This window comes from Ammodytes marinus (assembly GCF_949987685.1).
Source record: "Ammodytes marinus genome assembly, chromosome: 7".
Taxonomy (NCBI): domain Eukaryota; kingdom Metazoa; phylum Chordata; class Actinopteri; order Uranoscopiformes; family Ammodytidae; genus Ammodytes; species Ammodytes marinus.
In genome coordinates this window covers 26,109,092-26,134,421 of record NC_137211.1, presented here as the reverse complement: position 1 = coordinate 26,134,421, position 25,330 = coordinate 26,109,092, and the positions used below count along the sequence as shown (strand labels likewise).

Below are 25,330 nucleotides of genomic sequence, written 5' to 3'. Positions count from 1 at the left end.
ACCATTTCATATTATATTCGTAAACCAGTTGTACTATGTCAGCTTTAGGCGGACATTTCAAATTCCATAATCTCAACACATACTTTTGTTATCTCAATTGTTTTTCTTCCATACATACAACAATCCTAAAATATCTGAGAGCAAAAATTCCCCCCTGGCCTCAATTCCCTTAAATGACAAACATACATTTAGAATGAAAAAAAGAACGGCCCAAACACACAAAATAACAGAGCAGAAATACATAACTGTCACATTATTCCTTATGGATCCCTCTATTCTGCTCATGTCCATTGCTTTGTCCCAGACATTCCTGCTTCCCCCTCTACCCCTTGCCATCACCCCCACCACAAGCAGCTTGGCTCTTCTTGACGTCCTGAAAGATTTAACAAGAAGGAAAAAGAAAGGAACCGAGGGGAACATACTGTATATATACAAAAAGTGTTTCGGGGGAAAAGGTTAAAAATGAAAAGAGGGAAAGGAAGCAATAAGAGACCGACCTGCGGAGCACAATCACTATTCCTCCCATATGGTCTGACTCTCTGACGGGCTGCCTGCAGGGAATAGACAGACGTCTGGAGCGGCCGATAGATCTGACACAAGCAAAGCCTAGGGGGATAAAAAAAACAAAAGAGGATGGAGGGATGAAGGAAGGTAAAGGTGTAGAGATAGGAAGAAAACAGGAGTGTGTGCGAAAGAGAATGACAAGGTGCAAAAGAGAGGTCAAAAATAAAATGAAGAAATGAAGGGAGGTGCGATTGAATGAAGGAGGATAGATGATGGTTAGAATACATTTCCTTAAAGAGGGACAGGAAGATAGGTGTTAGTGAGTTACTTGACCAACTGAATCCTATGTACATATATGTACTGCTGTCAGTTAGATTCGACAAATTGTGGAGCAACTTGTAAGACACACACACATACACACACACGCACACACACATTCCTACCATGCTAACAGTGGACTATTGGTCTACATTGACCAAGTGTGGACCTCTATTTTTGGTCTTTTTAAAAATACAAAAACTCAATACAGAAATTGCACACGTACAAAAATGTGTAATGCATTGTGTCATGTTACTTGAAATGGGCTCTTTTGAAGAAGTTGCCAAGAGGGGTCTTCAGCAATATCTACTGTACAAATCAAAGAGGGGATTCCATACACTGTGCAGCAGAGGAGCTGTCTGTGCCTATCGTTTCACTCAATGAGTGTTTGCTTGCACACACAAAAAGTCCAACACATACAGTATATGGTCCTGGTAGCCTCCACATGTTGGTGGGTGTATGTTTTTATAGGTCAACACTAGTTTTAGAAACGGGCTTCATGCTGCGTGGCGAACCAGGCACTCTTTCCTCTTACCTGTGTGTTTCCATGGTAACCAATGGGGGCTATTAGCCGAGGCGGTACAAGTATAGCAATGATCCAAAAGGCACCCTTTTGAAAAAAATATATGGGGAGCTCAGCAGGATGTATTACATGTACACCCATATAGTATGACTGCATACCATAGCAGACTTTTTATTTTTTAAATGGAATACATATTTGGCACACATAGCAGATGTATAAACAATCTATAACTTTTTAACTAACAACATCAACGTCACTTGGTGGTTGACAAGGAAGCAAAAATCAAGACAAATCACCCATTTGACAATGAAAACTGGAAAATGAGGCAGCTCCATTAAGTATTCCACGCGCTGCCAGGTGCCCAGATGTAGATTGATGAGGCGGACAGTGACCTAAAAAAGCTATCGCATGGATTGTTATGTCGCTGGGTGTATGACGGCAAACACCGTGTCATGAAAATTAGATCTGTCTGGATTTCGTTGTGAGACATTGGTCAATTCATAAGGGGAAGGGTGTGTAATTGGGAGCAGTTGGTGGGATGCCTTCTGCTCTGTCACATGGACAAAGACCAACACACATAAAGTATACTTTACTAATGCAAACTGAATTTCGGGGGGGGAAAATTGTCAGTCACCCAAAGAAATCTGGTATTTCTGCTCCATGAGAGGTAGCAAACATTGACAGATTGCAGGCAGTGTTATTTCACTGCTAATGAGCTACTGCCAGTGGAGGAGACGTGAGCGTACACTGTGGTATTCTGTTGCAATGCACTATAGGAGGACAGACAGGAAGGTACGCATTGTTAGAAAAAGTGGCTTCTGCTGAATTAAAAATGGTAAATGGACTTGACTTATATAGCGCTTTTCTAGCCGATTTTCTCAGCCCCAAAGCGCTTTACATATCTTACCACATTCACCCATCCATTGAATTAAGCCATGACCAGATGTCAACAGATTGTTTTATTAAGACAGATGTCCATTTCCTTGTATTGTAGAGCTATCCAGGGTATAGTTATATATTGATATATGCTCTATCAAAGTATTAGACATGTGTTATAAAGCAATGACACTGTTTGTTTTCTAACCATGATAGCATTATGGCTATATGGATGAAAAATCAGTCTGTAAAAGCAGATTCATGGTGGAGAGAGGAAAACCAGTCAACCACAGTATACTATGGTGATTCCATGACTTGACCCGTAGCACTACAAGCAGGTCAAAGTTGTATCTGAATCTACATGATGGATTGGCAGGTTTGCTTTTATAGCTCTTCACTGTAGTAAGCATACCTGCTGATCATGGTTATCAATTAGCATTTGCTGTATATTTATTAAGGAGGATGTAGTTGTCAGTTGGCATTAGGTGTTTCAGATAGTGAAAGAAAGATGTCTTAACTTTTTTTTAAAGATATTTTAAAGATATTGCAACAGCTCAGCTAACAAGGTGTTGCGAATGATCATTATTTTCTTTATGTCAGAGTAGTTCAAAGTAATTTTTTTTTATTACAATTCCAATCTTTACAATACAACTCGAGCTGTGTCTCTCTCGCTCTCTTTCTTCCTTATTACTTATCTCTCTTCCTCACAGACACCCCCATTCACATTCGTCGTCATTGTCTGTCCCCTGTGGTTTGTGTCCTATACTGAAAGCTCACCTGCCATCTGGTGTGGCTGTTCATGTCTCATCTGGCCGGAATGTTAAACCTTATCGGCCCCAAAGTCAAACAGAGTATATGACATTTAAACTCGCCCCCTGCTGCAAATGTGATTTAACAGTATAGTTCCTCCGTGTCAAAATACAAGACATGTTTGAGTTCAGTTCTATCTCGTAAACCAAAGATATGTTTGCAATTGGCTCTGTTTGAGCGAGTGGAAATTAGATTAGAGCTAGTTTTATGCTTGCCAGCTTTGAGCATCTTGGCAAATAATGTGACAATGTTGTTGTGTGACAGTCACGGATGCAGGCTGCACCTCTAATCTTTCAGCAACACTGTTGAAACAACAGAAGATTTGGAGTGGAAAGATGTAGTTTTTTTGGCTAAGATGTTTTGGAGAGCTTGATCACAGCTTTTGCTACAAAAACAGCAAATGTTTTATCATTATACATTTTTCTCCAGGTTCTGGTTGTTCTTAAATGACAGTATTAACTATTTAATTTGTTCTGCAATACTATTAACAACTAAAAATCCAAATTTAATGACAGCAATAAACAAACATCACAAGGATGGTGGAAACAGCAATCGTATAGGCATTATCATTGCATGGAAACATACAGTCATTACTGTTACTTCTCCATACGGCCAGACTTCAACTAACAATAACAAATGAACTCTTAGAGAGCTTGCAGAACCTGTGTATAAATCATAAAAGACGTGCAAAGTTCATGTACAGTACGTGTAGGCGCACTAATGAATGTAATTTGTACCAATAAATCTATTTAAATATCGCATTGGCCCCTCAAGCATAAATGAGCTGTCTGTGTTGCAGGCTCATTTATGTGGTGACAGATGCTTGTTGGCTGTATTGAATATAACAACTTCTTGTTGCTTCTGACCTTATCTGTCCTCACCTCATTCTAAAATGTCACTAAAGCCGGCGGCAAAGCACGGCCGGCTGTCATATTGAGCTGTGTTTCCCTTTATTATGTCTGACAGTGTTGTAATAATCTTAAAATCATTGCTCTACCTGCAGCTTGGTAATGACTGCAGGTCAACATAGTGTTTATGAGCCACAATAGGATTTCATGCTCATTCCGTCGACCGACAGCAGATACAGAAAAATATGCAAATGTGAACAACTCTTATCGTGCAAGCGGAGGTTTGGGCTGTCTCCCACCTTCCATGCGCCGCCTTTCTCCTGCTCTCTCATTCTCTCCCACTAGTTCTGTGCGAAGACATAGTGCATCATCAAAGTGTCATTATATGAGTTCATTCTTTATACAGACTTATACAGTTTACAATATGTATATAATGAGGTGGAAACTGCTCTGGGAAAAAATCGTAAAGATGGTGGAGTGTTGGGAAGTGCTCAGTACACAGATTGTGTGGAGAGTACACACACAAACACAGACACTTTTCTAGGCACTCAAAGTGCTTTACATGATTCCAGGTTCCATTTATTCACACAGAGTGGTGGTAGTTAACGGTGGTAAACTACGATAGTAGCCACAGACTGACGGAAGCGTGGCTGCCATTCAGCGTCTACAGCCCCTCCGACCACCACCTCAAACATAGAGCAGTCATACACATCCACACGAGGCAAGGAGAGTGTCGTTCCCGAGTACACAACAACCATGAAGCAAGTGGCAGGGCAGGGATTGAACCACCAACCCTTTGATCATTGGCCGACGCACTTAACCACCTGAGCCACAGTCGCCACAGTCATATTAACGCTTCTTTTAATCAAAAGTCAATAATAAGTAGGACTAGGGTCACAATGATAATAGCAATAATGTGGCAAATACGGCATGTTAGATGAGACATGAAAAACCTATATTTGTAAAGCCTCTCCCAAGAAGTTAATCAGTGATATCCCATTCTGCATTGTTAGGTGAGAATTGACCATTTGCACAAGGAAGCTTCCACATGGATGGCTGAGTCTGGCCTGAGCTAGATAAATTACTGGGAACGTTCCCAGAAAACAAAACCAGACAGAAAAAGGCCTGTACGCTCTGGGACATTTTTTAAATGACAGCAAGGACCCCAGGATTACCCAGCGTACTGTCAAGAGACTAGACTTCATGCCACCTCATTAATGGGAGATGGCAGTTTATTCTGTTGTATTTCCCCCCCAAGCTGTTTACAGCTAACGAGATAGCTCGCAGCTGCCTCAGTTTGATGGTACTCTACCTTGGTATTGTAGAAGATTTTTTAAGCAAGAATTCTAAATCAGTGCACCGGGTGTTGTTTCTTTCCATCACATCATTCAAGCTCACAGCATTTTACACACTCCTTAAAACTTCGGGCTCTAACAAGTCTCTGTGGCCTCAAATAATGAGAAGCAAACAGTGGCGTTTCTAGGTGTAAAAAACAGGTGGGGCTCACAAAAAAAGGGTGGTCTGGGGGTTCCCCCCCAGGAAAAATTTGAGCTTTAAAGACACTGTTTCTCGCATTCTGGCGATTTTATAAACACAAAATGAGTTGTTCACATCATTGTGCACTTTCACATTTTAGCCAAAGAAGGAAAGGATTGATTCATTCATCTTTACTAACAGTTAAGTAAAAAATAGACAGGAGAAAAGTCAATGTGCCGCTACAGTCTTTGGCCTCCGACAGCCAGATACAGACATTTCAAGGTGGAGTTTTCCTTCATGTTGAGGTGATAGCTGACTATTATCGTTTCTCTTGCGTGACATAACCTACACAGTACACTTGAATGAGGACTGGATATTTAACGATCAAAAAATGTATATCAATTTCAAATAGATTATGCAAACTGCAAATATTCAATTTTTCTCAAGTGGAGCAAAAATTCCCGGTGGCTCCAGCAGCAGCTGTGTGCAGCGTGAACCTCAAACTGCATCTTAACTAACTGAGTCAAGTGACAACACGGCAGACATGGGGGACTCGAGTCACATGACTTGACTCGAGTCAGACTCGAGTCGCAAATTTGAGGACTTGAGACTTGCTTGACTAACACTGATAAAAGACTCGACTTGACTTTGACTTGGTCTTCATGACTTGAGACTTGACTTAGACTTGGGACAGAAGACTCGAAATGACTTGAATTTTTAAAAGTTAGATTACGTTAGAAATTATGTTTTATTTTGAAACATGATCGGTGATTTTACAGTGCAATGCACGCAGCGTGCTGCGCGGACAAACAGTGTCAGCAGGTCAACACAGGAGCAGCAGTCATGGAGGCGGCTAGACCTTTCTTTATATGTCCATGGGCTAGACCAAGAATAATTCACATGAGCCTCCCACACGCTTATAACCCAATCACAGTAAATATGTAGCGCCTTCTTCCCTTCCCTTTTCACGTTGTAACGGCCCCGAGAAGTCTTGTAAAAGAAAACGAAAGTAACGAGCGTTTCCTGCAGCGCTGCTGCCTTGATAACGCACGCTTCCTTATCGAGCGCCCTACATCCACGGACTGTAGGCTTTATAAAAGCATCTCTGTGAGACTAAACAGCGGTTATGATTTCGACCAGTTCGACCTTCCACGTTCACCGGCTTCTTCTGACAGCTCACAGCCGCCGCCCCCGCACCGACAGCACAGCAAACTGCCCGTTACGACAGTTCGCCCCCCAGTAGGCCCTATGATAAACAAATGATTAGGAATAAATCAAAATGTGATCCTGCCATTAAAAAAAAAAGTGATATGATATTTTTGCCATAGATAATTTTATTTCGTTTTATTTTAAATGCATTATGGGCATTAAGTGTCTGTTTTGTGTAAGTATAGGTTATATATTTCTTGTTTTCCATGTTTAAAGTAAGCTACTTGTAAATTGAAAGTAGCCTAAATGTGGTTGAAAGAAAAGGAAATGTGCGGTGTTGATCAGATGTGATAGATAAGGGGTCGCTATTGGATGCAGACATTATGAGATTCGGACCTTTGCTGTAAGAAAATGTTGTCAAATGGACCCATTTCAATTTTAGTTGAAGACACCTCTGTCAGACCAAGAATAATTCAATTGTAGTTCAAGGATGATGTTGTCGATGACAGTATGAAGAAGAGAAATGTGGAATGCAGGTCTTTTAAATGTAGAAACTGGGTTAGATCAGATGATTTTTGTATGACTTGACTTGTGACTTGCTTGACCTAAGCAATGACTTGACTTGTGACTTGCTTGATTCTCACCACAGTGACTTGGACTTGCTTGAGACTTGAAGGTTATGACTTGAGACTTGCTTGTGACTTGCACATTAGTGACTTACCCCCACCTCTGCAACACGGCATCGGACTAATTTAGTAAAGCCTCATTCACGCAGCCTTTGTGACGTTATGGTCACCGAGTGGACTCAATGTGGCTACACATCACAGACAATCTGCTGAAGTACTTATTCATTTTGTGACGACAAAACAGCTCAATAATTCCTAATAAAAATAAGAGGCTTTATTAAACGCTTTCTATGCGCAGGTGGTGGTTATATTAGCATTGTAGGCTGTAGACTGAAACTAACGAGGGAGGCGGCTGTTACACTGTACAGACTATCGCGCAGTCAGTTCGGGGACATGTCTCTGTGTATCCAAGGTTAGGGACAAGCAATCGGATCGCGATTTTAAGAGAGAAGCTTTAGTTTCAGCACTGCTATATGATTAACTATGAGCATAAAATAAATGCTGCCTCTCAAATGCTTTGGACAATGCCTAATACTTGTAATATCTAGCAGGGGAACAGCATGGCTTTATTATTCTGTAGTCAAATGGAGCAGTCGAGGCTCGGACAAATACTCCAGAGTCCAGAGGCAGTTGTAGTTTCTGGTGGGGGTGAGGTTAGATACACTGAGTAGATATTCACAATTAATAATCTCACTGTAGTAGCCTGCTGCAGCTGGCTGGAACATGAGTGATATAATCGGATGGATCTAAAACACATTATGGAAGGCAGTGTATTATTAAAGACCGTCACTAGATTTTACTTTCTCTTGATAATCCTTATCTCTTCCCTCATACCTCTTTCCTTTTAGTCCTTAAGGTGAGACACTGCAGGCAAAAACGTTTTCGAGCACTGGTCAATTTTGGATTTTTTTTGTCTATTTTGCTTCCATAAAATGTCCTCTTTCAGACTTGTATAAATCAAAGGTCTACATGTACATTAAGGTGTTCATTTGACTAAACTATCGGTTTGCATCTGTAAAAGCTTAACTTCTAAAGCACAAACATCAAATACATTTCAATATTTATTATTAGCACTATTATGAAGGTTATTGCGGAAGGATTTCTTCATGCAGTATGTTGTTAATTGTCTGATTTATGAGACCTTTTCTACATGAAAATAAAATCATTTTTAAGACTTGTTCATAGTATTTCTTGATTTATTAAAAACAATATTGTATCCTAAATCTGTTCTGTAAAAATAGTGTACTCTGAATATGTTCTGAAAATGAAATAAAGATTCTAGATAGAGATACCTCTGGCCTCATCCAACATCTAGATTTTTTAAACAAGAACATTTACAAATTATTAGTTAGGTATTGCCACAGTTGCATAGTAATCAACTAGAAAAGTTTCATGATGATATCTTAGAAATGTGTCCTTACATGTTCACTACCTTTCCCTTTTCTCACACCCTCTGTCAGTTGTCTTGCTCCTCCTTCTCTTTCTGTATTATCAAAGCTAAATAAAGCTAGGCCATGTCCTTTGATGGAGCTGTTATTATGTAGTCTCCTTTATCGTGGCACTGAACTGGGACACAGCTGAAGTATTTAAGCTCAGTGAACAGCCGATTTACCTTCTCTCTTTGTCTCAGTCGCCCCACTACAGCACAAGTTTGCAGATTTTTTTTTACAAAAGGACCCCTTACAAAAGCACAAGGGCTGTTATGAAAGACAGTAATAATTACCAAAAGTGAGCATTGTCATGCTTTTTTACTTTCATGCTAATGACGCTATTCCAATCAAGCTGTACTGAATTGCAAATTATTTTAACGTGGTAATATGTGCTGCCAAGAAGGTCCAAACACATTGTAGTTGGTGCCATGCAATTTAATTTAGCTGTCATTGGAGCTGTCACTGTGGAAACAATGGATGCTCTTTAAATACTTTACAAAAGCACAGATGGCTCAAATATTCCTCTGTTACTCGAGCTTTAGAATTAAGCTTGATGACAGATGTAAAGCGACAGAGTCCAAGGACATAAACTAATATCCAATGACATGGACGTTATTGTTGTGCTGTTTCAATACACTGTTTTTAAATCAGTGCTGGCGTATGGAAACACTTCTTATTCAAAGACCAACCCCAGTGATTGAAAAACAACGATTGTTCATTTCAACCCGGAGAAATCTTAATGTATCACAGATTTAAAGAATAAGAAAACTCGTTATAAAGAGTCTCTGGCTTTAAAACCCCATGGGGTTGTGCAGAATAACTCTTGTGATGGAGTCTAGACACAAGGGGGGGGGGGGGGGGGGGAAGGGGAAATACTTTTGATTGGTAGAAGGATACCTGGGCCCTGAATGGAATGAGGACAAGTAGAGGAGGGTTGCATCCATCAAACCGAAATGACAACTGACAGCGCAGGAAGATGACAGTTTTAAAATGTGACACCAGTGAGAGGATTGGCCCAAGGGGGTCATGGAGAAAATGCTGAAGTCAAGCGGAAAGTGAATCGTTGATTGTTGAGATGTAAGCAGCAACAAGGGAGAGTGAGAACTATTTGAATAAAGTTAGTAAGTTAAATGTATTTTCAGTGGCACCTTTTAAGAGTGTTATGAAACCACCATTGAATCTGATCTGTATATCTAGGTTGTTTTTTGTTGCCCATGGAATCCCTTGTATATGTATAGTATTGTGACGTATTAAGATGTTATTAGAATAAGTTTGAATGTTGTTTACATGCCAATATCACGTATGTCCAAGGCTCTCTCTTCATTCGCATGTGTCATTTTCTTTCTCTCTCTCTCCTCCACCCCCTGTCATCATCCTGTCATTCCGAAAATGATAACAAAGCAGCTGCCAAGCTTTGCAACCTGATGGTTAGCCCTCTTTTTTCTCACACTCCTTATCTTTTCCTCCTTTCCCTTTCTCAGTCTACTCATCACACATCCACAACTTCTTTGTTCACTTTCTCCCTCTTTAGGGACGATTCAGTTGATTGTTCTTTCTGCACAGTCAGTTCAGTCTGGAGAAGAAAAAACCTTTACAAACTTTAAGGTTGTAGAACATAAAAGACTTAGGGTGTTATGGAAGGGTTCTGTACAATAAATGCATCTGTTATTGACTGTACTAAATCAGTATACTGACTTTATGCCTCTTCTATATTTTAATTGCCATAGTGATGTATGTGATTCTGGACTGGTAAGATAAACATGAACAGGAAGTTGAACAATCTTGAATTTGCATTGTTTCCACATCCAAGGTTTCCTAGAGAGAGCTACTTAACCCCTCTGCTGCTCAACTGCAGCTCCAGAGTGGCCAGGTTATTTTAGTTGGCTCGAGACTTTGTACTCACATCATACATAAGTTACTTCAGTAGAAATAGTAATTTCATTAAATCACCATCTTTTACAAGGTGCTACATTTTTATTTAAATTGCAGCACTTTAAGATGCACACACTGCATAACCCACTGTGTGTGTGTAGATAACTGGCCTGATATGTGTTAGGAATAGTGAGACAAAAATGTGTTTAAGATCCATGGGACATTGCTGCGTGATTCTGACAGTTTGTTCCCCGTCTTTTTTAGTGAAAAAATATATTTGGGAAATAAATATTAAGAGTTAAATTGATTTCACTGTGTCCACTGTTGCACCCAATTTTAGAAATTATGTTAGGAAGAAAGTTCTGAGCTGTATCTTGTTAATATGACAATTAGTGTGTTGAGCTGTCACCTATCACAATATCAGCTCATAGCCCCAAAGCTATAAATGACATCTGCTTGGTATTATTTAGGTCATACTACAATTACCCTACGACTCAAACTTCTCTCCATCTATCATTCTCTTTCTTCTGACACTCACAGTGGGATTCCGGGGAAGAAGTGTGGAGTCATTATCTTTGCTGCAGAGGAGCTCAGTAACTGCAGGGTCAGTACACACACACACACACACACACACACACACACACACACACACACACACACACACACACACACACACACACACACACACACACACACACACACACACACACACACATATATATATATATATATATATATATATATATATATATATATATATATATATATATATATATATATATATATATATATATATATATATGAACACACTGTGGAGAACATTGATCATCGGGTTTGAGAAATGTTTTTAACATGATTTAAAGGATTACAAAGAGGGGACCTGAAAAATGTCTTCTCTTGACTCGGCAGTCCACTGTTGGTGAATGTGTTACAACACTGAAGTCCACTGTTACGCTAGTGTGCAAGTGCACACACACTCACTCTCTCTCAAACATGCACACAACCAATTAGTCACTGGAATAATTTCATATAGTCTGCATTTTTTATTTGCCTTTTAATCTGTTGATATAATAGCAAATACACTCAAACTATATAATGATGGGCCAACTTTTTGAAAAAAAAAATCATGAAATATAACCACGTGTATTAAGTTTAGTATGAACTGTAGATTGAGGGCGGCATTGCACCCTCAAGTTTTTTTAAGTGCTCAGCACTGATAAAGTACTTTATGTTGTGTTATACTGACCCAGAGTCATCTTAATATGTTTAAAATGAACAGCCATCTAATAATGGATTTAGTGATTTTTTTCTTCCACTTTTGCCAATCCCCTGCCACAACAATATATTAAACATTCTTGGTTTATTTGTGTTGGCTTCAAAAACATGTGAATATAAAGCTTGTCTTGATGGGGTTAACCTAGGGCTGGGCGATATGACCAAAATCTCAAATCCCGTTATAGAAATGTCTTATCCCGATAACGATACATGTGACGATATATCATATTTTCTGTAAATTAAATTAATACACATTTAATATACATAATTAAATACTCAACAAAAAAGTGTTTACCCATATAACAAAACAGAAAATTGCAATGTGACATTTGAGTAGTTTTGGGTCGTGTGGGGTTTCAGGGCACATAATTGACTGAATTGGTGGATTCCTCCTTAGCTTAGCTCATTAGCCTAATGGAGCTATCCTCTTTAGCTGAGGCTGCAATGGCTTGTAAATTCACCCCGAGGACAGGGTGACCGCCCCAGGGAGCGCAGGAGCTTCTCACCGCTGAGAGAGTAGCCGAGCCGTGCATTACTTACTCTCTTTATGGAATACTCGTGTGCAAACACAGACAGGTCTGTTACCGATGGATAGTGTCCGAAATGAACTTTGATTATCACACAAGCGAGAAAAGCCTGGTGCGGTTGGGCGGAAGTAGTGTCATGGAAGCGCAGCGGGGCTAGAAAGCGCTAAGTGTTTCTGCTTCAAAATAAAAGTCAAAGTTGACTTTGATTTCTCACATTTCACCAGGTAAAGGCTTTTAATGTGAAGTTACGCTGTAGGAAATCTTCGGTTTAATTAACAGTAACTTCACTGCAAGCTACATATATAATTTCTGTCGTAAAGAGTGGGATTTGCAACATAACGAAATAAACAATATTGCATAAAATGAAACGATAGACGTTTTTGTTTTTTGTCAGACGATATATATCGGCATATCGCACAGCCCTAGGTTAACCATCATTGAATTGCCCGTGAGAGGGAGGTCTCTCTAGGTCGTCCTCAGACGAGCCCTCCATCGTTGCTTCCAGTCATCCCAATTCCCAATACATCTGGCCAGTTCATTGGTACTTTGCGCTCCTGCATCCTTTTTGAGTACTTCCACGTAGGTTAGTGTAAAACGTCCTCGAGACCGATGACCAGGATTTGGTTCCCATAGTACCAATTTGCTGGCTGGCAGCTCTTGGTGTCTTTGGCAGTGTCCCGCCAGTCTCATTCTTCTAGAAGCTACTTTCTCGCTAACCCTTGGTATTCCTTCGTACAGGATACTGTTGGTAACACGTGTACTCTTGCTGATGTTAAGTACTGCACGCAGCATCCTGGTGTATCACCCGTCTAGAGACTTCTGCAAGGTTGGCTTCAGGGACCAGCATTCGCTGCCGTAGAGGTTCTGCCGCTGAAAAGTATCAGATACGCACCAGAAATGTTGAGAAGTCCTTTGGGTGTGTGTGTGGGGGGGGGGGGGGGGGGGGGGGAAGGAAGGGTGGGGCAACCTGCCAATAACACGCTGAGGTTTTCCATGATGCCTTCCAACAAAAGTCAATAACTGAAAGGCCTCATTAAGGACAATCCATCTATCTCTCTGTCTATCTCCATCTACAGTATTTATATATATATCCATTATTCTTTTCTAGTGCCAAGTATCTTAACACAGAAGCAGGCATAATAGAGTTCCTCATTAAATGGTGAAACCATTCATTCATATGTATGAAGCTATTCATTCTGCCTCTCTGACAATATTACAGACAAATCCATAATACAATCTGTTTCTCCCACTATTAAGGTCTGTAATTTAAATTAAATAAAACTCTGGATTGCAATCACTGTAATCTATGTATTCATGAGACATTCAGGCTGATGGTGTTAGTGTGAGGAAACGGAAGGTTCTCCGTGAGAATGGTGACTGATTCCCTCACTGCAATCTGGTGTGTGGCACTGATTGGCTGATTGGACCCAGGTGTGAGGAGATGATATATGCCCTGAGATCCCAGTGCTCTGTGCTGCTCATTATCTCACCTTAAGAGGTAGTGAGAGGTTGTCTCTGAGTGCTCTCTGTGTTAAGTTTTTCTAGTCTTCTGTTTTACTTGTGTGTTTCCGTTCAGCTGCTTGGCAGCGGTGGTTTAGTTTGTGCTTTAGTTTTTCTATATTAAAAGGTAGCCTGTGTGGCCCTTTCTAGCCTTGTGCTTTTTGTTTTCTCCCCCTCCCCTTCTTCGCGTTAGCGATTTAGTGGTTATCCCTCCGGGGATAACTTTAAGACACCCTTTGGTCCGCACCTGTGTCCCTAACCCTCCCCCCAGTCCTCACAGAATGAGCAGCCCAATGCAGGGCACAGCGGACCCCACTAGTGCTGACAGTTTAGAGGTCCATAGGCAGGCAATTTCTGCTCAAGGAGCCATGTTGGGCTCACACGACCAAACCCTACGTGCCATTGTAGAGCAACAGGCCTCGCAGGACTGCATGCTTCGGGAGATACTGGCCCGTTTACAGCCACCTGGGCCAACCCCTACCCAAGCACAAGCACCTCCAGTTCCACCCCATGACCCTTTTGTAGGCCAGGAGACCAAGCTGGCAACCCCAGCCCGCTATGACGGGCATCCAGGGAGGTGTAAGGGATTTATAACCCAATGCTGTTTAGTTTTTGAGTTACGACCCTCTATGTTTAGCACCGACCGAGCCCGGGTCGCATATATAATATCCCTTCTTTCGGAAAAGGCCCTTTCATGGGCTACAGCCTTGTGGGATAGGCAGACTCCAGTCTGCGCTGACGCGCCCCTCTTCATGGCGGAGATGAGGCGCGTGTTCGACCACGATGTTAGTGGCCACGAAGCAGCCAAACGCCTCCTTAGGTTACGTCAGGGCTCTGCAAGCGTTGCAGAATTTTCAATTAAATTCCGGACTTTAGCTACGCAGTCAGGTTGGAACAGGGAGGCTCTAGTGACCACTTTTAGTCATGCCTTGTCTGAGAGAGTTCAGGATGAGCTCGCTTCCCGTGAGGTTCCAGATTCACTTGAGGATTTAATCTCATTGGCTATTAGAATTGACAACAGAATTCGTGAGCGCAATAGAGAGAGAAAACAAGCGTACACCCACCAGATGTCTGAGGAGTTTAGCATCCCTTGTGAAAGACCTACCCTGCCTGAAGGGTCCCTTAACAATGATGATCAGGAACCCATGCAAATAGGACATGCACGGCTTACTCCCGTGGAAAGACGGAGGCGTATGAGCAGTGGCGTGTGTCTATACTGTGGGAGTGTGGGTCACTTCATTCGCCAGTGCCCCTCAACGCAGAAACACAATAAGCAGGGAATCAGGGTAGGCGTGTCAGACCTTGGGGAGGTCTTGCAGAGTCGTAATAATTCCCCTCCCGTGGTCAGTAGTTGCACCCCTTTGCCCTTTGAGTTATTATGGGATGGACACTGGCGCGCCTTCTCTGCATTTGTTGATTCAGGAGCAGCAGGTAGTTTTATGGACTCAACCCTGGCCCGAAAGCTCAATTTACCCATTTATGATCTTCCTTGTCCACTCGCAATTAATGCAGTGGATGGGCAACCATTGGGTAGGGGTAGGGTTGAGAGGGTCACCTGCCCGATTTTCATTCGCATTGGCAATCACACGGAAGAGATTAAGTTTTTTCTTATTGATACACCTCAGTTACCCCTCATTCTGGGAAACCCATGGCTCAAGGAACACAACCCTCACATCAATTGGAGGACTGGGAGGGTGATGAGCTGGGGTCCTAACTGTGCATCTCACATGATGGAATCAGACTCGGTTCAACTCCAACCTGTTGGATGTGAGCCCCCTCCTGCCACAAGTGCCTCTGTCTCAAAATCTCACAGTTCAGTAGGTCTTCCCTGTGCTTCCCCCAGCGACCGCCTGACTCTCGGGGTTATTGAGACCTTGACTCCCTCTGATTCTTCGCCCTCTGTGTCTCTTCTTGCAAATGGGGTTCCTGCAGAGTGCGCTGAACTTAGTGAAGTCATTAGTAAACATAAGGGCCGTCCACGTTCAAAAAATCAGAGGCTAAATGCCTTATCTCTACGATTCCAGTGTTCAGATAGTGACAGTTCTCCAGAGCCCATTGTGCCCCTTACCCACATCTGTGCCCCACTGACTGGGGAGATTGACACAGTGGTTCAGGGGGCTCAACAGCAGGAGCCGGACCCAGGAGGGGGGCCCCAAGGCTGTCGGTATGTTCCGGCACGAGTGCGATCACAAGTGCTTGAGTGGGGCCACTCCACACACCTCACAAATCACCCCGGTGTTCGTCGCACTATTGGTTTTCTCAAACGGAGATTCTGGTGGCCCCGGATGGGTAGAGATGTGAGCGAGTTTGTGGCAGCTTGCAAAATTTGCACCCGAAACAAGACGTCACAACAACATTGCCGCCCAGCCCCAAACTATCGGGTGGGTCAGAGGGTGTGGCTCTCCACAAGGGATCTCCCACTGCGGGTAGAGTCTCGCCAATTGCCGCCACGTTTCGTTGGTCCCTTCAGGATCATTCGAAGGATAAACCCCGTCAATGTTCGCCTCTTGCTTCCTCGGTCCATGAGGATTCACCCCGTGTTTCATGTTTCCCGCCTCCAGCCAGTCTGTTCCGATCCACTAGCCCCTCCAGGGAGGCCTCCACCCGGGGTGGGTGGGGGGTCCTGTTGGAACGTCAGGTGCCGTTCCTTAGAGGGGTGGTCCTGTGAGGAAACGGAAGGTTCTCCGTGAGAATGGTGACTGATTCCCTCACTGCAATCTGGTGTGTGGCACTGATTGGCTGATTGGACCCAGGTGTGAGGAGATGATATATGCCCTGAGATCCCAGTGCTCTGTGCTGCTCATTATCTCACCTTAAGAGGTAGTGAGAGGTTGTCTCTGAGTGCTCTCTGTGTTAAGTTTTTCTAGTCTTCTGTTTTACTTGTGTGTTTCCGTTCAGCTGCTTGGCAGCGGTGGTTTAGTTTGTGCTTTAGTTTTTCTATATTAAAAGGTAGCCTGTGTGGCCCTTTCTAGCCTTGTGCTTTTTGTTTTCTCCCCCTCCCCTTCTTCGCGTTAGCGATTTAGTGGTTATCCCTCCGGGGATAACTTTAAGACACCCTTTGGTCCGCACCTGTGTCCCTAACCCTCCCCCCAGTCCTCACAGTTAGGGATTGTGATCAACATTTGCATTGTCATTATGCGTGAGTTTTAACATTGCCAATTAATTTGTATTCAAAGTGAATCTCGGCTTGAACACTTTTGTGCTTGTGTCTCGCAAAAACCCTTGCCTTAATCCACAATAAAGTAGTTCCCGAAGAAACGAAGAAATTAAATTGCATCAGAATAATTATACTGATGTTCAATTAAAACAATTTTTCTTCACTCCCAGGATATTGCTACTATGCAGTTGTGTGCCAACAAGCTCGACAAGAAAGACTTTTTTGGCAAGTCGGACCCCTTCTTGGTTTTCTATCGGAGTAATGAAGATGGAACGTGAGTGTTAAGCATTAAAGGGTCGAATCAAATGTTGACTTTGAGGTCACCCTTAGTTAAATAGTAAATTGGTCAACTTTGAACCCAACATTGCCTGGTTGCAGCACCTTGCATGGGAGCCTGCTGAGAACGAGAATAAAAAATATAAAGCATTATGGATAAAAGGGCTGTATATAAGTGTTGTCGATTCGCCATGTAAGGTTTGCAGGGGAGATCTGTTGCTACAAACCATTTAGGCACTTATATCCAAGTGGGTAATATGTACTATGTACTGATGTCCTGCTGATAGAAGCATTACAGCCTCTGTAGAGTCACTGTTTTGTTTAAAAACAGCTGCTTTCATACCTATAAGTGTAATATTGCTGCAAATAGACAAAGAAAGGACAGTGGTTCATTGGCATGAACTGAAACCTACAGACTTCCATGCAAATAACGTCACATTTCTCATCTGGTTTTCCCTTGTTTATTTTATAAAATTAATTGTTTCCATGATTAGATTCTGAATCATTTTAAGACTTTTCTCCTCCTTTTAAGATAATTGTTTCATTCCACTGCTCTGGCTTGGAGGGATGTTTGTAAGACATATTCCGTCATGCCCCACAGATATACTTAAGCTGATATAATAATAAATAATACAAAAAAAAAAATACAACTTGCAAAATATGTTGTAGTGTAGCAAAGGGAGTGGCAGATACGTGATGTGGGATTATCTTCAGGTACAATGTGGGCAAACATGAATGTCCTCTCCCTTTTTAGTGGCATCATGTCTGTATTTTCTTTGCTGGCAGGTTTACTATCTGTCATAAAACAGAGGTGGTCAAGAACACACTGAACCCGGTGTGGCAGCACTTCACCATCCCTGTTAGAGCCCTCTGCAACGGCGACTTTGACAGGTCAGGAAACATTCAGCATAACTCCATTATGTATGAGAATGAAGAGTGAATAATTGTTATAGCCATTTAATGACAACGACAAACACTGAAGAAACATGCATGAAGCAGCATAGTAAAAACAGCATACCTGTTAAACGCTCACCTGGTTTTCATTGTTGTTAACATGAGCTAAGTAAATCCCTGTGTCCTGGCGAAGCACACATAAGGATTCTATGATTCAATTAAGAATGGGAACACTTAGGGCACAGGTAAAATCTAAAGTGGATGACATCACCTGTTGCTGGGGCGGTCAGAATAATGCCAGCAGTCGGTCATGCTGTCCCAGGGACCAGCACTGGTGTTATTGAGACTGACTCAGTTTTCAAACAGCCATGCTATACATCAGTCATGTTGGACTGTGCTGAGCACCTGTGATAGCCACTTGTGTACGTACACACTGCATACATATGTGCATCCAGTGCCATTTATCCTTGTGATATTTTAAAGCTTTTCGGTCCCTCAAAATGGTGTGGTAAGCGATTCTAAAAAATAATTTGTTGACAAAATCACTTTTTGTCAAATCAGTTAATATCTCCTCAAAATCTCATTCCTGTACGAACTGTGAGTGCGTTGAAAAAAGTGTTAATACACAGCCTAAGCTCTGTAAACACGACTACTGTATACTGTTTACTTATATTTTTTCAAATATAATACATGTAAATACAACAAAAATATCAAATATAAACAGGGTATATACCAAAACAGCTTGATGCTGTTAGGGTACCCAAATAAAAGCATACGTAGCATTTGCTGGACATTTCCGAGCCTTTGGTACACTTGATGTTTATGCCCAGCAGTTATGGCAATAGCACAGAGGAATAAGTGAATGCATTTGCATAGTAAGCTCTGGATGCACAGACAACACTTGTCACTAGGTTCAATTCCATTGTTGGTTTTGGTCATTTGATAATGGGAAACAAATAATGGTTTTAATATTATATTTAGTTAGTAGAAGTGTGGATGGTACTTATCATTAATACGTAATGTTAAGATATAATGTATAAGTTGGAAATATTTGACTTTGGAAATTCTGTGGCATTTGACCAAAGAAAATACCAACATAGACAGTACATTATATCTGCCTCTTCACATACTGGTGGATTCATATTTTCATGGTACTGCAGGCAAGAGCTTTTGTACATTCCTTGTCTGCTTGATGTGGCATTGAAGTAGTTCCCATGCTGGTAGCGAGTCTTGGCATATAAATACCTTGTAATTATCAGAACACCCTGTACCTGCCATGCCAATCATCCTCTTCCGTGAGACACTATTGCATCAGTGAATTTGTAATTGCTCTGTTCCCTGTGTGATGAATTTAAAAGAGTTTTTATTTTTTTATGAAACATTAGTTTAAGTCTTAGTTTACTGACGGGAAGTGACTAGGTAAAGTGAAGATTTTAGAAATGTTTCATTATATTATTTTGGAGATATTCTCTGTCTATTTCAGGACGGTGAAGGTAGATGTCTTTGACTGGGATCGAGATGGAAGGTAACAAAAACATTCTATGGATTACCTTTCACTGTTGACTTTTAATTCACATTGATGTTTCAAGTGTCACACAGATATCCAAAATACCTTGTGTATATTGTGTGGTGTGGATTTAGGAGTGCAACTGCTTCATTTGTGAGATCGCCAAAACAGATACACAAAGACATAGCCATTGATCTCTGATTATAAAGTGTGTGTTAATGTTTGCCGTGTTGGTGTTGTTTGTCTACAGCCATGACTTCATTGGAGAGTTTACGACCAGCTACAGAGAGCTGTCTCGGGGGCAGAACCAGTTCAATGTCTATGAGGTATGAAATAATGTTCTTCTCATATGAAAAGTGAAAAACGATTTAACTACAATTTGGGTGATTTTGAAAATTGCTATACATTCTCCTGGCTGGCACTAGCCTGGCACCGCCCGCCTACGTACTTCCGCTCAATTTTCATTTCCCTTCAGTAGTCAGTCTGGGTCTGCAGTATATTCTTAGGTTTTTTCTCCGGACAGATTTTTGCCGGTCCAATCAGCGAACAAATGGAGTGGCTCAGAAGCCGGCGCATGACATATGTCACGACCAAACGTTATGGGATAGGTTTGCAGATCTAGAGTGGCACTGGGCCAATGGTTTTAAACTTCAACAGACACCCACCTTCAAGTGAGTTAACGTTTGTAAATTGAGCGATTCCGGACCCTCTGTACAAATGAAATTAAGTACAATGGTCTGGTAGGACCATGCTAGGCTGGCTAGCCAAAGAAAAAACGTTATTATAGTATCATTATAGTCACTGTCTTTTGGATAGATAGATAGATAGATAGATAGATAGATAGATAGATAGATAGATAGATAGATAGATAGATAGATAGATAGATAGATAGATAGATAGATCTTTTCAACTCTCAGGTCTCAGTTTTTCTCTTCTCTACTGTCTACATTCGTACGCAGTTAAATGAGCTGCAATGATTATCAGGCATCTGTTGAATAATTCATGTTCATCATCGAAGATCATCCCAGGATATCAAGTGGTTTTCACAAGCACCCTCTCAATCACTGACCCACTTTCCCCCCCCATCAACCGGGCAGGTTTTAAATCCCAAGAAGAAAGGCAGAAAGAAGAAATACATTAATTCTGGAACTGTGAGTACACCCACTTCACCAATGTCATTTCCCCTGGTATTCTAAGCTTTCGTATATATTTATATAGCTTACATCTGCTTCTCCCTCACACTGACTCCTCTTCCGTCTGGCCACCTGTTTGTCTTTTCCACCTTCCTCCTCTGTTTATCACCCTGTATGTGTGGCGGAACGTGTGTGTGTGTATCCATGTGTGTGTGTGTGTGTGTGTGTGTGTGTGTGTGTGTGTGCTCGCCAGGTAACTCTCCTGTCCTTCAAAGTGGAGTCCGAGTATACCTTTGTGGATTTCATCAGAGGAGGGTGAGTGGAATAATAATTAGCCTGCTTTCCCAGTGTGTGTCAATAGCTATTGGTTGTTTGTGTGTGTGTGTGTGTGTGTGTGTGTGTGTGTGTGTGTGTGTGTGTGTGTGTGTGTGTCTGCATGGGCTGGTATTATTCATGTTGTGGGGAAATTTTACTGTTCACACAGTGATATTTTGGGGACAAAATAAATATATAGCCCCCATAACGTAATAATGACATAAAAGGGTGAAGATTTGCTTTAAGGTAAGGGTAGACTTAGGTGTAGGTCAGGGTTAGGGTTAGGGTTAGGAAAACAGTGGTTATGGTTAAGGCAAGTCTCCAGGAAATGAATGTAAGTCTATGTAATTTCCTCAGAAGTGATGAAAACCCAACGTGTGTGTGTGTGTGTGTGTGTTTGAAATAACCTGAAGATACTCGATTGAATTTCCCCAAAACTCCTTTTTACAGAGCATCACATTTAATTCATATTGGCAGGGTTAGGAGTAAAGTTTTTGGTGGTAGATTACATTGGTTAATACCTAATTTATTCAGTTCATTCTCTTTTAATTACTGGTTCCATTCATTTTAGCCTAATTAAACAATCAAGATGGTGGAGGGAATATTGTCCCGCCATACTAATTAGCCAGTGAACCAGTAAACTCATTACATTTGCAACTCATTGTGTGGGAGACTGTGTGTGTGTGTGTGTGTGTGTGTGTGTGTGTGTGTGTGTGTGTGTGTGTGTGTGTGTGTGTGTGTGTGTGTGTGTGTGTGTGTGTGTGTGTGTGTGTGTGTGTGTGTGTGTGTGTGTGTGTGTGTGTGTGTGTGTGTGTGTGTGTGTGTGTGTGTGTGTGTGTGTGTGTGTGTGTGTTGTATAATGAATTCATTGTCTGATGATTTTTGTCATTTTTCTAATTTTTTTTCCCTCTTTGATTCTTGTCTTTGCAACAGAACACAGCTGAACTTCACAGTGGCTATAGACTTCACAGCATCCAATGGTAAATCACGTCCTGGTTTATTTTCAGATATATGCCCACCACAATAAAATAACGATACATCCAAGACATATATCGTCATTTATTGTGGTGTGCAGGTGTGTTTATATAACTATCTACTGCCTCTATGCAGTTGTATCACAACACAATTAAACCAGATATGACCTCTCAACCATTTCAGTACAGTTTAGGAGTGTGTGTATAGCAGCTAGTTTTAAAATATAATAATTCAGTATCAAAGTCAATTTGTCCCTTTCCCCCTCAGTAACCTGACCTTTTTTCATTCTTCATGGCCATTTCCATTTTCTCTGGTAATGGTGGCTTGAATACATTGTTACATTCGGGCTCTTGTCTTTTCACATGGTGGAAAGTGCAGTCAACCATGCAAGTTGCACAGGGCACAATGGACGTGTCTGCTGTTTCCATGGGCGGTGTCAACATTTGCAATGCAGTTGGAAGCCAAATGGGATTAGCAGGAATACATTATCAGTATAGGTGTGTTAGGGGCAGGCATATACTGATCAAATCAGGCCCCCTGTTTTCATTCCCTTTAAAGCAGGGCAAGGCTTTTAAATAGGAGAGAGTCTACAGCAGCAGTCATTGGCAATGCAATTCTTAAGTCCCAGGCGCCTCTTGAAAAACTGAAGTGAAGAGAGCAATACCTGATTAACAAATAAACACAAACGTAGTCCAAGGACACAGTGCAGATAAGAGCATATTGCTTTTTGTCTGATCTACTACGTTCACATGTGAGCAATAATTGGAAAAATATTGTCCGTTTTTAAAGTTGCAGTGTTATAATGATGATCAGCACATGAATCTTTCATTTTCAAGTGATGAAACATTTTTATTTTTCTGCAAGTGACTGTGAAAGCCATGGTTATTAACATAGTTCATCATAGTTATAGCCTTTTGTATATTGGAATTCAAAATGCAAATGCACACACCGTGTTTGGACAGCTGTTTAAAAGCAGACAGTCAGGCATTATTCATCTCCTGTGTTCCACTGATGACTTACTCACTTTGTATTTCGCTGGTGAAAACCAAAAAGAGAAGGAGGGAGACTTCCTTGTGTTTGTGTGTGTGTGTGGGTGTGTATTACTCATGTTGTGGGGACGTTATTATGTTTACACAGTGATATTGTGGGGACGTTCCTTCCTTTTGGGGACAAAATGGAAGGCCCTATTACGTAAGAAAATACATTTTAGGGTAAAGACTTGCTTTGAGGTAAGGGTAGACTTAGGATCTAGGTTTAGGTTAGGGTAGGGTTAGGCAAGTAGTGGTTGTGGTTAGGGCAAGTCTCCAGGAAATGATTTAACAGTGTAATGTCCTAGGAAGTGATGAAAACATGCGGTGTGTGTGTGTGTGTGTCTGCCTCCCAGGTAACCCCTCCCAGCCCACCTCGCTCCACTATATGAGTCCCTACCAGATGAATGCGTACGCCATGGCCCTGAAAGCAGTAGGTGAGATCATCCAGGACTACGACAGTGACAAGCTCTTTCCTGCCTATGGTTTCGGAGCTAAGCTGCCCCCCGACGACAAAATCTCCCACGCCTTCCCACTGGTGAGGCACACATACATGCCAACACACACACACACACAAACCAATGAATTCACGCATACAAGTCACACATGCACAAGCAAAATAGCAGGGTTGCGGTTTAGAGGACAGCTGGCCGCACATGTTAAGAAGCCGGCGCATCTGCCTGCCAGCGGGAATTACCCAGCATCCCCTCTACTTCCTCCTTGTGTCCTCCTGAGGGATCAGTGCAACCATTCAGAAACAGCTGGATGCTAAGCTCAAGCAAGGCCAACTTTTTCCCGGCTTATCTATTGATCTATTTAGCTTAAATAAAACCACCTTTACAATGTTGAAAGCTTCGTTTAAAAAGGGTGAATGTAGGCAGTGGGTAGGCAGTGGCGTTTTTATAAAAGTATTACAACGTTCTGTTTGAATTCAACATGATGTCACCTGGGTAATTTCAGCTTGAGCCCGGATAAATTGAGCGGTAAACTGAAAGCTTGAGTTCCAAACTAGGTGCATATAGTATAGTTTAAAAGACAGTCATTTCCCAGGAGAAATGTCACAAATTGGCTCTATAGACTTGCAATGTGGGAGTTGTAGGATTCCGTTTTCTTTCTTTCTTTCTTTCTTTCTTTCTTTCTTTCTTTCTTTCTTTCTTTCTTTCTTTCTTTCTTTCTTTCTTTCTTTCTTTCTTTCTTTCTTCATTTTATGAGCTAGACAGTGTCTACTAAAGTCAGGGACCAAATCCTGAGGTATATCTACTTTTTGGAAATGCATTCACTGGAGTACCTATTTGGGACTTATTTCATTTTATTGCCAGTGACTGCTGCTGTAATTGTTGTGCATATGACAAATAAACCATCTTGAATCTGTTGCAGAGTGGAGACAGTGAGAATCCAAACTGTGTGGGCATAGAGGGAGTTCTGGAAGCCTATTTCCAGAGCCTGCGGACGGTACAGCTGTACGGACCCACCAACTTTGCACCTGTGATTAGTAAAGTGGCAAAGTAAGTTCGGAAGTTAAGGCTACAATTTCACTTTCCAATCCAAGGTTCCAGTTAAATCAATTTGTTTTTGTATTTATAGGCTTGGATCTTATCTAACATTTTTGCTGACATGACTGATGAGAAGCTTTTTCACCGGATTAGAGATGGTGTGTTGTTATTTATGACACAGCACGTGTCAGTTCAACATGTGCAGGATTAACGATCAGCTAATAATCTTTTTATTTTGAATAATTGAATTAATTTATCTCAAATTTAGAATCCAGAGGATATGTTTGTGTTGTATGAACTATGAGAAGATGCTATCAATGACTGTGTGGTTTTCTCAAACAAGTCGGTTATGGCGGACGATTTTTCAATTTCAAATGTCTGTATCTAGATCAGTGTATCCATTCATCATGTTTTATTAATAAAAACATGCGTTTATGTATGCATATCATCTAGACACAAGTTGAGAAGTTGAAAGGGAAAGTGCTTACCATGTGGGGCTTTTACACCGTATTTAATGTATGTCTGTAGACCAGAAACACTGAGATTTTTTTAAGGATACAAGTTTAACAGTAATTTACATTGGCATAACATATTGCATTACAGTTTTATAAAGTTGTGTTATATTTAATACATTTTTTGCTGTATGTGTGTATAAAATACACATATTGGCATTGTGATAAATGCCTCATATTATATTATTCTTGCAATATTATACTTTAATAAATTGACAAAATTATAAATCAGACTTTTAGTAGAAAGGACAGTTGAAGAGCTGCTTAACAAGGGAAAACGTAAATAGAAAGTAAGCAAACCATAGA

The 25,330-nt window shown here is 41.3% G+C and overlaps 1 protein-coding gene across 1 annotated transcript in view; it reads left to right on the top strand.

The window, feature by feature from the left end:
• The window catches only part of cpne9 (copine family member IX), a gene marked incomplete at both ends in the record, with an annotated part of 70,581 nt that overhangs the window by 34,917 nt on the left and 10,334 nt on the right, over positions 1 to 25,330 (top strand). Inside the window, 10 exons of the mRNA XM_080030767.1 lie at positions 10,973 to 11,036; positions 17,062 to 17,165; positions 17,954 to 18,058; positions 19,545 to 19,586; positions 19,819 to 19,894; positions 20,666 to 20,719; positions 20,955 to 21,016; positions 21,950 to 21,996; positions 23,376 to 23,557; positions 24,397 to 24,524. Coding sequence (XP_079886893.1) covers positions 10,973 to 11,036; positions 17,062 to 17,165; positions 17,954 to 18,058; positions 19,545 to 19,586; positions 19,819 to 19,894; positions 20,666 to 20,719; positions 20,955 to 21,016; positions 21,950 to 21,996; positions 23,376 to 23,557; positions 24,397 to 24,524 — 864 coding nt within the window. The remainder of the gene's footprint in view (positions 1 to 10,972; positions 11,037 to 17,061; positions 17,166 to 17,953; positions 18,059 to 19,544; positions 19,587 to 19,818; positions 19,895 to 20,665; positions 20,720 to 20,954; positions 21,017 to 21,949; positions 21,997 to 23,375; positions 23,558 to 24,396; positions 24,525 to 25,330) is intronic.